Raw genomic sequence first — 12,832 nt, forward strand, 5'->3', positions numbered from 1 at the left:
TGGAAAGGGCATCTCTTAATGTATTTACAGTGGGCTAAAACAGTATTTGATTTCTGCAATACTAATACAAGAAAGAAAATCCTTTTGAAACCCCCCCACCACCCAAAACAACAGGAAACAGAAGCAGGAGTATATGTGTGTTTATTATTTTTTGTATTTTCGGCACTGTTTTAAACAATCCCCAGGGATGTTGATGTGTTATCACGTATTTAGAGAGAGACGCTCATAGATGTACTTTTCTGCTGCCTGTGAGTTAAACCCTGTTCATACCATGGTCACCAGTGTGAAGCCATACTCCAGCTCTCGTGTTCATTAGCGACTGACGGCACACAGCTCATGAGGTGATGGGGGGATGGTGAAGCCTACAGCTGGAGTCAGATCCAGATCCTCCTCTTTCACTCCAGGTGGAGGAGTGAAACGAAAGCGCTGGAGGAGGGAGCTGAAGAAGAGGAAGAGCTCCATCTTAGCCAGACTTTCACCCAGACACACCCTGTGACCTGTAAGAACAAAAGGATGAGCAAAGACTGCATCTTAGTCTGTAAAAACACAAAAGAAATACAAAGTCCTGACAAAGTTGTGGTACCTGCAGAAAAAGGCATAAAGGCATCCCTCCGAAAAAATTTCCCATCCTCATCCAGGAAGTGGGAAGGGTTAAAAAAGTGCGGGGTCTCCCATTCACTCTCATCATGAAGGACAGAAGTAAGAAGAGGAAACACAGTGGTCCCCTGTAGGCAAAGGTATAGAGAGAGGTGTAAGTTGCATAATGGTAATAATTTAGATTTTTTAGACTTTAAGAAGACGATGAACATTTTTAAAAATTTGATATTAATTTATTGTTTTTATTGTTTTATTTGACTGTTATACTGCTTTTGTTTGCTATCAAACTTACTTAAAGTGATTATTGCCATCAAATCCCTTAGTAAGCTCCGGGGGTTTAAGGTTCTTTAAGCATATACCTATTATTACCATTATAAATATTACCAGCAAAATAAAACAGGTGTGAGCAACTCACTTTTTTGATGAAGAAGCCCTGGAAGGTGACGTCTCGGCTGGTTTTGTGAGGAATGGAAAGGGGGACAATGTTGGCCAGTCTCTGTGTCTCATGAATAACAGCATCAGTGTACGGCAGGTTCTTTCTGTCCTCCACTCGAGGCTGACGGCTTCCTACCACCCTGCTCAGCTCCTCCTGCACCTGGTCTGGACTCACACGTGAACAAATTCAATGATGCTTCTGCATTTAGACCAGCCCACAGTCACCTAATGTCTCTGAAGACGTAGCCTACTACCATGTAACTGCTAAAGTCAGTAGCATAAAATGTTCACAACTATTTATATTTCTATAAACAAAAGGAACAAAAAGAAAGTTACTCGTTAAAGTTTTTGCTTTGGGACTTTTCATTTGAACTTTATCTTCGACCAGTAAGCTTTACAAGTGGAAAAAAAATGTACACCAACAATCCTCACCCCTCTTTACCTTGAATATGTGGATATTTAGCCATAAACAGCAAACTCCATCTCAGAGTTGTCGCTGTGGTATCAGTGCCAGCTGAAAACAGGCTGGTCACTGTAAATATCAAGTTGTTCTCATTATATCGAGTGTCCTTGACACAAGCCTCCTAAGAGAAAGAACATCCACATTTCATTACCTATGCACGATATTAGGTCTTTTGGATGGTTGAAAGCTGAAAAAAAAAGAAAATTGTCTTACCTCGTCCTTTTGCATCCGGATCAGAAAACAGTCGACAAGGCCTCTGCACAACTGAGGGTTCAGTGTGTCTTTTAGATGCATGATTAGTTCTTTGACATCTCTGACAGTCTCCGTCCGGTTATTAACCAAAAGCTGCCGTTCTTTTGTCCAACTGAACAGCCTGGGAAACATGTTGTAAACCTGTGATGTAGCAGTGAAGGCGACAAAGATTAGTGGAGAAAATGTACACCAAACAACATCCTGAGTAGAATTCATATACTAATAAAAACAAATTCAACAGTAAGATTTGTTATATGTGCCCAAATACGTACAGTATATTTAACCATAAACTGTGTATTTAGCATTTAAACACGCTTGCCTCCAATGACCCACTTCCTCCCCCACTCAGATAGGAGGCGTCCTCTCCTCCCACACTGTAAACTCCATCCAGGTCTCCTTCCCTCCTTCCCTTACACCCCCCTCCCCTTCTTCATCTCCCTTCACTGACTGCATAAAAGAATTGATCATTGTTGGAACCGAACTCACTCCACCCACCCCTCTCTGTCCTATAATCCCTCCCCGAAGTTTGTATGTTTCTAATGTTTTTACATGAAGAATTTTAAAATGCCCTGCTGTTGAAATGTGCTATACAAATAAAACTTTCTTGCCTTGTTGCGATAACATACTGGTGTCGTTTAACATTCTGCGCAACCTTTGACGGCTGCCATAGTGTGCAAATCCCCTAATACTGGAGCAATTAAAAAGAAAACAAATATGAAGTTCACCTGGATTTGTGTGGAGCCCACAATCCTTACGGTTTCATTGGATCGCTTCACCATACTTATGAATTGGGGGTCGTTGTATTCAAACCGGCTGCCGTACACAATAGCAGAGACTATATTGGATGTAGCATAACTTAACGGCCCTTCTGTATAAAAGGGTTTCCCTGTCAAATGGCAGTGACAAAAACGGAAATTATTAAGATGTAGCACAAAAAGTAGGGTTGTGTTTTGTTCTATTATGAGAAACCTCAGTATGACTTACATTGAAGGCTACAAAAACAATTAAAAAGCATGATTCTTGCACAGTGTACCATTTGCAGGGTATTAAAGGTGTGAATACACAAAATAACACTCTGTGGAGGAATATTCACACGGAATTAAGATTTTCTGCTCTTATTCGTTCATACCGTAAGAAATGTCCTTGTATAGTTGTATACTATACCCTTGTATATTTCTACTCCGTACCTTGCTGCTTTTCAAACACTTCAATCAGATATTGGCATTCTTCTAAGACTTTATGCTCAGAGAGTTGTTTTCTCATTCCAAAGTCTTTGAGGTTGGTCAGGGCAAAACGTCGCATCTCTTTCCAGGATTCTCCATTAGCAAACAGAATTCCTTTCAAGCATAAAAGTGTACATTTATTTTAAACTGCGCTAGTCATTTGGATGTCACTATATGCAACACTTGACACTGTCACTATATTATTTGGTTCTGTGCTAAACAGTAAATTAGTATTCAAAGGTAAATCATACCATGGCCTTGATTCAAATCATAAAAGATAGGGGAGATTTCTCTGTCTCCAAAGTCCTCTGCGTGGTTGACCAGAGCATCTTTGACTGCCGTGTATCCCGCCAAGACCACTACTCTGCTGGTTCCAAGGTAGACCGTGAACACGGATCCATGCTTCTTTGAAAGCTGTAAAAAAATAAAAATGCATAGTATGAGACTGTGTAAATGTGATACAGTTCAAATGGTTTGAGATAAATCCTGTTAAAATGGCTTAACTACCCCACCTGCTGTTACTAAGTGGTACAAGTACGGACCAAAGGACAGGGAGGTTTGTATTACATGACATGTCATTTAGCTGACGCTTTTATCTAAAACGACTTATATTGCATTTTAACCCACGGTGTACATTTGGCCTGAGGAGCAATTGGGGGATCGGTGTCTTGCTCAAGCACACTTCGACACATCGGCACATGGAGCAGACGGGATTCAAACCGACAAACTAGCGATCCTCAGCGCATCACGCCACCGTCGTCCAATTGTGGGTTAATCCTCCACAGAACTGTGGATTAAAAAGAAGGCAACGGGCTCTTCTAAGTCCGTGAACAATGTTTAATTAATTTACTTTAACAATTAATTTATGGTGTGTCTAGCTTTATTATTTTGGATGTTCGTTGTCCTTGTTTACATTTGCCTTGTTTGTATTAGTGCTATGTTTTGTTGTTTGCAAAAAATGTCCGTTTAAATGTTGTCCTCCTAGACACGTGATCCCCAATTTCTTTGTTGTAGCAGAAGATATGTAAAATATATGTTCTCCTTTTATGAACCCTTTCATTGGATCGGTCTCTTGGCTCGTTAGTGCGTCTCCGCAGCGTGGTTCTCTCACACCGCTGCCGGGCATCTTTCTCTCCAACGTGCGCTCACTGAGCAACAAACTGGACCAACTTCAGCTGCTGGTGAGGAGAGACGGAGCCTTTTCCACATCCTTCCGTGTTGTGCGTCACGGAAACGTGGCTCTGTGGATCGATACCGGACTCTGCGCTCCAGCTGGCGGAGTTCAAGCTGCTCAGAGAGGGCCGCGACACGGAGCCCTATGGCAAGACGAAGGGTGGAGGAATCTGCTTCTCCTCCAAAATCAGCTGGTGCAACAGTGATCCAACAACATTGTTCTCCTGATGTGGAATACTTCATCATTAACTGTAAACTATTTTATTCCCCCCTGTGAGCTCGCTTCATTCATCCTGGTCGGCAACGTGCAGGAGGCTGAGCAGACATGGGACCAGATACAACGTGGACCAACCCGGACTCCTTGGTTATAAACATTTTATTAAATGCCCAATCAGAGAGGAGAACACGCTGCATCACTGTAACACAACACCTACTCAATATCCGCACTAAAAAATTTATGGGAAATGGTAGAATTGAGGATTAAAAAGGAGACACGTGATGCCCAATTTCATGGTTGTCCGTTTTTATCAGCTCCACAAGACACTTCACAGGGGTTATAAAAAGACATTTGGACAAAAATTGTTTTGCATTAAGACTCACCTCGAACAGGGTGACGTAAGGTCTTTTGAGATCGAGCTGCAGAAGGTTGCCGAGCAGGGGTAGAGGCCTTGGACCAGGAGGCACCTTTCGTAATTCCCGGGAGGTCAAACTATTGGACACGAGATAGAGGACGATCAGGAGAACAAGAGCCCCTAAAAAACTGGTGGCACTGAAACCAAGGGACGCAACAAAATCACCAAAAAGAGCCATCTCTTCTGCTGTCAGGCTTCACCTCCGACTAAAGCTCATGAGTTAGACTGTATTTCACCTGTAATACTGTTGCACAAGAGGCGGGGTTAACAATTTTCTAACCGCCTCTTTAGCTCCATGCGCTTACAATAAATCCCAAAGGAGGAGGGGGGCGGGAGCAAAGCAAATGCCCTGTTTGGATAAAGTTAAATAATGCACGTTGACTTTTAGGTATTTGACCCTACGGGAGGGTTTTCAAGTCACACGCTGTTACTTTTACAGATTACCTTCACAGTGAGCTGATTCCCGATCAAATACATGTAGAAAATCCAGAGCCGGGACATTTACGCTGCAGCAAAAGGGGGGTGAAGTAGGGCTCCAACAACGAATCGATAAAATCGATAAAAATTTAGTTTCAAAAGTGTTCATTGTGTCGCGCGATTATTACGTCACTCAATTAGATGCGCGGAGCAAATATAAAGAAAGAGCCGCATCGACGTAGAGGAAAGCCTCTGTTGAATCTGTTGTCTTATATACATATGTTTTGTGCTTTGTCCCATTTCGGTTATTGTTGACCAATATATTTGTTTGTGTTGTACTTTTAATGCAGTCATATACAGTAGTCTAGTGCGCTCGCGCATCAACTATGGGTTGTACGGTAGTTGATGTTGTAAAGAGAAACACACGGTGATCCATGTTATTACTCAGAGCGTCATTGTGGTGGCGGGCGTGGTTTCAGCCCGGCTGCAGGTGGGAGATAGGGGGAGTGGCTCGGGGAACGGTGCCAGGTGGAAACAATGACAACCAGCTGGGGATAATTGTGTGTGTGTGCTCTCCCCTATTTGAGCAGTGAAGCTGGGGCGAGCGAGAGAGAGGAGATCGAGCGAGCGGGAAGCCGGCGTGTCTCACCGAGCCGAATGAAAATAATAAAAAGCATTTGGAACCCACCATCCTGGTGTCGAGTGCCGTTTGTCCGGAGCCGCGCAGTCACACACGTTACAGTCATAGTTTGCAGTTCACCTCCCTGCATGAGGGGGCTGCTGTATATTTTGCTTTGCTCTATGTCTCTTTTCTTTTTGCAGACGATTGGACATTGGTGTATAAGAGGGATCCTGTGCGAGCCATCCAGGGCTCTTTTCCCTGTCTCTCCTGCTTCTAACTGGACCATGGTGCACCTCGTGGATGTTTGGGTGGTGGGGGGGTTTAGCAAGGAGGTCGGTAGGGATGAGAAGCCTTTTTTGTATGTTCATGTTTTCTCCTGTTTTCGGGTAGGGAGATAGGTAAAGACACTTGTACTTTGGTTTGTTTCATTGTGTGTTCTAGGGAACGTAGGGGACTTGCACAGATTGTTTTGTTTGTTGTTTTGGGCCACGCTCACCCTGAAGAGAATTCATGACCTCGTCCTTGTAATAACTAACCATTGTGAACAAGAACGCTGCAGCATTGGTCTAAATTTGGGAGGTGGGGAGACTCTTGTGTATCCGGCGCTCGGGCTCCTCTAGGCCGGGCGTAACACCATTAAACCATCGCGGCTAGCTAAGAAGCCTTTATTTATTTACAAATGCCATTTTAAAGTCATTTCATAGCAATGTGTCATTTTGTCTAGCTGAATTCGGACATGGTGTATACATTTATGATGGTAATTTAATGAATACGCTTCAAATGAGCATGGGGGTGTGATTCGGAGTGTGTGAGTCTCAGTGTAGTCTAGACCAGTGATTCTCAACTGGTGGGTTGTGACCCACTAGTGGGTTGCGGACCCGTTTTTAATGGGTCCCCGGGCCTTTGCATGGGAAACTAAAATTTAGGGTTAAAAAAAAAAAAAATCCTGTGATTTTATTTTGAAGGGACTTTTTTAATGCAGCGGAGTGTCTGTCCACGTTTTCAGCAACGTGTGCCAGGTTGGGTTAAACCATTCTGATATGGGGGAGACATTGTGTTTTTAGGATAATTAAACATCCTGAATATAAAATATAAAATTCACCTTATGAACATGATTTTGAATAAATTTGAGAAGTTGAGAATATTCCTTGATTCCTTGTCATTAAGGGGTGATGGTGGGTCCCGGAGCCAGACCAGTTGAGAACCACTGGTCTAGACTCTAGAGAACAAGTTTGGACGTTAAAACAAATCCTGTTAAATTTTCTGGCTTGTTCTTTATCTCTTGTAAATTATTGTTCACAAGTAACCTGTATTTTTGCCATGTGAATTTGGAGTTCTGCTTTAGAATAAAGGGTTGGAAATTAAAGCTTTTTAATGCTTGTAATGTTTTTTTTATCCGATTAATTGTTTAATCAATTATCAAAATAATTGTTAGTTGCAGCCTCGGGGTGAAGTGCACACAAGTCACCTCTAAGACCATTATGGGTTTTAGGTTGCGCCTCCTATCCCTTGCGGTATAAAGTCATTTACATTTACAGTTGCTCATTTTCATGGTACATGTACAGAACACAATTACAATGACGTAAATTCCCTTTTTTAAATATGAATTGTATTTCAACACAAACAATTTAGGTCATACAGGTAATGAGTAAAACGAGTGCAAATACATGAACAAGTGTAACAAATGTTTGAATTAGATTAAATCCTATAGACTTATAAGCCACATATCTATAACTGTCTGGAAGGTCTGTCTCTACTTTTTCCACACACAAACTGAGATAACAAAGGAATGTGAATCATACAAAGCTGTAAATTAAAGTGAATTACTCTTAAATGAGATTTTCTTCTATTAGGACGGTAAATACAATTGTGTCACTGGTGTGAAATCAGAGGGAATCTTTACGAGTAAGGATGACATTTGAATCCTCAGGTGAACTACAAACAAACCTCTCTGATGTAAATCTTATGGTGTAAAGGGAAAGTGAAGATAATAAGGCACGCACATTCCTGAGTCTTCTGGCTCTTCACAATGTTATTTTCAGATGTTGTACTGCTTAACTCTGGGTATTGTGCGCATGTAGACGTTGCAGGAGCAGAACTCGCCAACAAATGCATCATATGTTTGAGTTGCTGTAGTTTCAGCCTGAGGGTTGAGAGAGTTGACAAATGAACCCTTTCTTGCAACGTCCATAACATCATCTCCTTCCAAGGCCTGGGACACGGCCTCGTTGTCTTGGCTCCTTTCAAAAAATGAAAACACCTGCAATGGGGGCACGAAAGATGGTGCATTATATGTGAAGCTGGTATACTTTCTAAAATGTTGTCTTTATGCTATCCATCAAATCAATCCCTCAATAACCTTATTGCATTTATAAATACGGTTGCCAGCGACATTACAAATAGTAAATATCTGCCTTTCAGCTCAAAATAGTTGTAATCAGCAAACGTTGTGTATTGCCTTTCAGTAGGAAAGAGGAAATATGCCCAGTCCACACCTTTACCCACTCTGACGTTGAGGCGCCCTTCCTACTATTTCCTTTAGGATCTAGGGCTGTCTCATTGTCAAAAGTGTTGAGTGCACTCATGCTGACATTTTTAGGCCTTAATGAGGCCTTTCTGAGTCAGCATCTAATTTCCCACAAGGCATTGCAATGTGACAGTAAAAACGGCTTAACCAGTGAACGCTCTGAGGGTAAAAAATAGTAAACAAAGGACAGCACACGTGCCCTCTGTGATGGCCCAGCTGGTGAGCAGCGCCCCACATGGCTTGGGGTAGCCAGGCAACGGCCACCAAGAGGCGTGGTAGTGGATGGGCGGTACTACAGCAGGTGGCCCTAAGTGCACCTCCCAGGTGTTCTGAATCAGAACCGTAATCAGGAGGCTGTAAGAGGGAGGGTGAGACGACACTGCGGGAGGGGAAGAAAAGAAGCGGACCGTCACTAATCCCGCTGCCCTTCTCACTCCAGGACCAGTCCAGCTGAGCTGCCCGATGCCTCCGGCGATCCCGGTCAACCCGGCGTTTTGAGTTTGTTTATGCCCCCTCCCCTCTTCCCCTCAGGTTATAATAAATACAATTTCCGTTAGATTTCTCTGCAACCCTTGGGTTTTGGCTGATCCTTTATTCCCACCTGAAGCCACAGGCCCTCTCGGAAGACCGGGTGCCCACACTTCAGACTGTCATGATAGAATATATACATTTAAAACAAAGGTGTAAAGATGGAGAAAAACACATGAAATCAGACAATATTCATTCATCTATTCAAGAAATAAGAATTCTTGTCACCAACGCAAAAAAACATTTTGACCCATTCTAACTAATTGAGTTCAAGCAGTTGTAGTAGCTTTATTTCTATTTTCTTATTTATAAATCTGTATATGATATATTTAGATGCAAGCTACAGGTATTGGCTATTGGAAAGGGCATCTCTTAATGTACTAACTAATGTACTAAAACTAATCTACGCAACCACGAACATTTATTCGTCAAAATAATAAACAAGTAACCCGAAGCAGGAGCATATATGCGTTTCTTATTTTTTGTATTTTCGGCACTGTTGTAAACAATCCGCAGGGATGTTGATGTGTTATCACGTATCTAGAGTGAGACCGCTCATAGATGTACTTTTCTGCTGCCTGTGAGTTAAACCCTGTTCATACCATGGTCACCAGTGTGAAGCCATACTTCAGCTCTTGTGTTCATTAGCGACTGACGGCACACAGCTCATGAGGTGACGGGGGGATGGTGAAGCCTACAGCTGGAGTCAGATCCAGATCCTCCTCTTTCACTCCAGGTGGAGGAGTGAAACGAAAGCGCTGGAGGAGGGAGCTGAAGAAGAGGAAGAGCTCCATCTTAGCCAGACTTTCACCCAGACACACCCTGCGACCTGTAAGAACAAAAGGATGAGCAAAGACTGCATCTTAGTCTGTAAAAACACAAAAGAAATACAAAGTCCTGACAAAGTTGTGGTACCTGCAGAAAAAGGCATAAAGGCATCCCTCCGAAAAAATTTCCCATCCTCATCCAGGAAGTGGGAAGGGTTAAAAGAGTGCGGGGTCTCCCATTCACTCTCATCATGAAGGACAGAAGTAAGAAGAGGAAACACAGTGGTCCCCTGTAGGCAAAGGTATAGAGAAAAATGTCAGTTGCATAATGGTAATAATTTAGATTTTTTAGACTTTAAGAAGACAATAAACATTTTTAGTAATTTGATATTAATTTATTGTTTTATTTGACTGTTATACTGCTTTTGTTTGCTATCAAACTTACTTAAAGTGATTATTGCCATCAAATCCCTTAGTAAGCTCCGGGGGTTTAAGGTTCTTTAAAGCATATACATATTATTACCAGCAAAATAAAACTGGTGTGAGCAACTCACTTTTTTGATGAAGAAGCCCTGGAAGGTGACGTCTCGGCTGGTTTTGTGAGGAATGGAAAGGGGGACAATGTTGGCCAGTCTCTGTGTCTCATGAATAACAGCATCAGTGTACGGCAGGTTCTTCCTGTCCTCTACTCGAGGCTGACGGCTTCCGACCACCCTGCTCAGCTCCTCCTGCACCTGGTCTGGACTCACACGTGAACAAATACAATGATGTTTCTGCATCTAGACCACCCCACAGTCACCTAATGTCTCTGAAGACGTAGCCTACTACCATGTAACTGCTAAAGTCAGTAGCATAAAATGTTCACGATTATTTATATTTCTATAAACAAAAGGGACAAAACGTTTCTGCTAAGGGACTTTATTTGAACTTTATCTTCGACCAGTAAGCTTTACAAGTGGAAAAAAAATGTACACCAACAATCCTCACCCCTCTTTACCTTGAATATGTGGATATTTAGCCATAAACAGCAAACTCCATCTCAGAGTTGTCGCTGTGGTATCAGTGCCAGCTGAAAACATGTTGGTCACTGTACATATCAAGTTGTTCTCATTGTATGGAGTGTCCTTGACACAAGCCTCCTAAGAGAAAGAACATCCACATTTCATTACCTATGTACGATATTAGGTCTTTTGGATGGTTGAAAAAAAGAAAAGAAATTTTCTTACCTCGTCCTTTTGCATCCGGATCAGAAAACAGTCGACAAGGCCTCTGCACGACTGAGGGTTCAGTGTGTCTTTTAGATGCATGATTAGTTCTTTGACATCTCTGACAGTCTCCGTCCGGTTATTTACCAAAAGCTGCCGTTCTTTTGTCCAACTGAACAGCCTGGGAAACATGTTGTAAACCTGTGATGTAGCAGTGAAGGCGACAAAGATTAGTGGAGAAAATTACACCAAACAACATCCTGAGTAGAATTCATATACTAATAAAAACAAATTTTACACCAAGATTTGTTATATGTGCCCAAATACGTACAGTATATTTAACCATATTTGAATACACTTTTGATCAGTTTAAATTGATCTTAAGAGGTGTAGAGGACTCCACCTGCCTCCGATGACCCACTTCCTCCCCCACTCAGAGAGGAGGCGTCCTTTCCTCCCAGAATGTAAACTCCATCCAGGTCTCCTTCCCCCACACCCCCCTCCCCTTCCTCATCGCATGAAAGAATTGCTCATTATTGGAACCGAACTCACTCCACCCACCGCTCTCTGTCCTATAATCCCTCCCCGAAGTTTGTATGTTTCTAATGTTTTTACATGAAGAATTTAGAAATGCCCTGTTGTTGAAATGTGCTATACAAATAAAACTTTCTTGCCTTGTTGCGATAACATACTGGTGTCGTTTAACATTCTGCACGACCTTTGACAGCTACCCTAATAAAACCCCTAATACTGCAGCAAAATAACAAAAAACAAATATGAAGTTCACCTGGATTTGTGTGGAGCCCACAATCCTTATGCTTTCATTGGATCGCTTCACCATACTTATGAATTGGGGGTCGTTGTATTCAAACCGGCTGCCGTACACAATAGCAGAGATTATATTGGATGTAGCATAACTTAACGGCTTTTCTGTATAGAAGGGTTTCCCTGTCAAATGGCAGTGACAAAAAAGGAAATTATTAAGATGTAGCACAAAAGGTAAAGTTGTGTTTTGTTCAATTATAAGAAACCTCAGTATGACTTACATTGAAGGCTACAAAAACAAGTAAAAAGTGGGGCATGATTCTTGCACAGTGTACCATTTGCAGGGTATTAAAGGTGTACTGAATACACAAAATAACAAACTCTGCAGGAATATTCACTCGCAATTAAGATTTTCTGCTCTTATTCTTTTATACCGTAAGAAATGTCCTTGTATACTTGTATACTATACCCTTGTATATTTCTACTCCGTACCTTGCTGCTTTTCAAACACTTCAATCAGATATTGGCATTCTTCTAAGACTTTATGCTCAGAGAGTTGCTTTCTCATTCCAAAGTCTTTGAGGTTGGTCAGGGCAAAACGTCGCATCTCTTTCCAGGATTCTCCATTAGCAAACAGAATTCCTTTCAAGCATAAAAGTGTAAGTTTATTTTAAACTGCGCTAGTCATTTGGATGTCACTATATGCAACACTTGACACTGTCACTATATTATTTGGTTCTGTGCTAAAGAGTAAATTAGTATTCAAAGGTAAATCATACCATGGCCTTGATTCAAATCATAAAAGATAGGGGAGATTTCTCTGTCTCCAAAGTCCTCTGCGTGGTTGACCAGAGCATCTTTGACTGCCTTGTATCCCGCCAGGACCACTACTCTGCTGGTTCCAAGGTAGACCGTGAACACAGACCCATGCTTCTTTGAAAGCTGTAAAAAAAAAAAAAAAATGCATAGTATGAGACTGTGTAAATGTGATACAGTTCAAATGGTTTGAGATAAATCCTGTTAAAATGGCTTAACTACGCCACCTGCTGTTACTAAGTGGTACAAGTACGGACCAAAGGACAGGGAGGTTTGTATTACATGACATGTCATTTAGCTGACGCTTTTATCCAAAACGACTTATATTGCATTTTAACCCACGGTGTACATTTGGCCTGAGGAGCAATTGGGGGATCGGTGTCTTGCTCAAGCACACTTCGACACATCGG

The 12,832-nt window shown here is 42.0% G+C and overlaps 2 protein-coding genes across 2 annotated transcripts in view; both read right to left on the reverse strand.

The window, feature by feature from the left end:
• Nucleotides 1-220: 220 nt before the first annotated feature.
• On the reverse strand, nucleotides 221-5,026 carry LOC119219942 (cytochrome P450 2K1-like). The gene is made up of 9 exons (XM_037475463.2): nucleotides 4,744-5,026; nucleotides 3,222-3,384; nucleotides 2,935-3,084; nucleotides 2,473-2,633; nucleotides 1,709-1,888; nucleotides 1,475-1,616; nucleotides 1,013-1,197; nucleotides 584-725; nucleotides 221-497 (listed from the first exon to the last, which is right to left on the reverse strand). The coding sequence occupies exons 1-9, from the start codon at nucleotides 4,951-4,953 to the stop codon at nucleotides 313-315; spliced, it is 1,518 nt and encodes a 505-aa protein (XP_037331360.2). The 5' UTR covers nucleotides 4,954-5,026; the 3' UTR covers nucleotides 221-312.
• A 2,110-nt stretch (nucleotides 5,027-7,136) lies between these two features.
• abca3b (ATP-binding cassette, sub-family A (ABC1), member 3b) overlaps nucleotides 7,137-12,832 on the reverse strand; it is a 35,527-nt gene continuing 29,831 nt past the window's right edge. The window contains exons 33-40 of the mRNA XM_037475388.2: nucleotides 12,386-12,548; nucleotides 12,099-12,248; nucleotides 11,629-11,789; nucleotides 10,863-11,042; nucleotides 10,634-10,775; nucleotides 10,191-10,375; nucleotides 9,785-9,926; nucleotides 7,137-9,698 (exon numbers count right to left, since the gene is read on the reverse strand). Coding sequence (XP_037331285.2) covers nucleotides 9,514-9,698; nucleotides 9,785-9,926; nucleotides 10,191-10,375; nucleotides 10,634-10,775; nucleotides 10,863-11,042; nucleotides 11,629-11,789; nucleotides 12,099-12,248; nucleotides 12,386-12,548 — 1,308 coding nt within the window. The 3' untranslated portion in view covers nucleotides 7,137-9,513. The remainder of the gene's footprint in view (nucleotides 9,699-9,784; nucleotides 9,927-10,190; nucleotides 10,376-10,633; nucleotides 10,776-10,862; nucleotides 11,043-11,628; nucleotides 11,790-12,098; nucleotides 12,249-12,385; nucleotides 12,549-12,832) is intronic.

The sequence above is a fragment of the Pungitius pungitius genome, chromosome 12, assembly GCF_949316345.1.
Source record: "Pungitius pungitius chromosome 12, fPunPun2.1, whole genome shotgun sequence".
Classification (NCBI taxonomy): domain Eukaryota; kingdom Metazoa; phylum Chordata; class Actinopteri; order Perciformes; family Gasterosteidae; genus Pungitius; species Pungitius pungitius.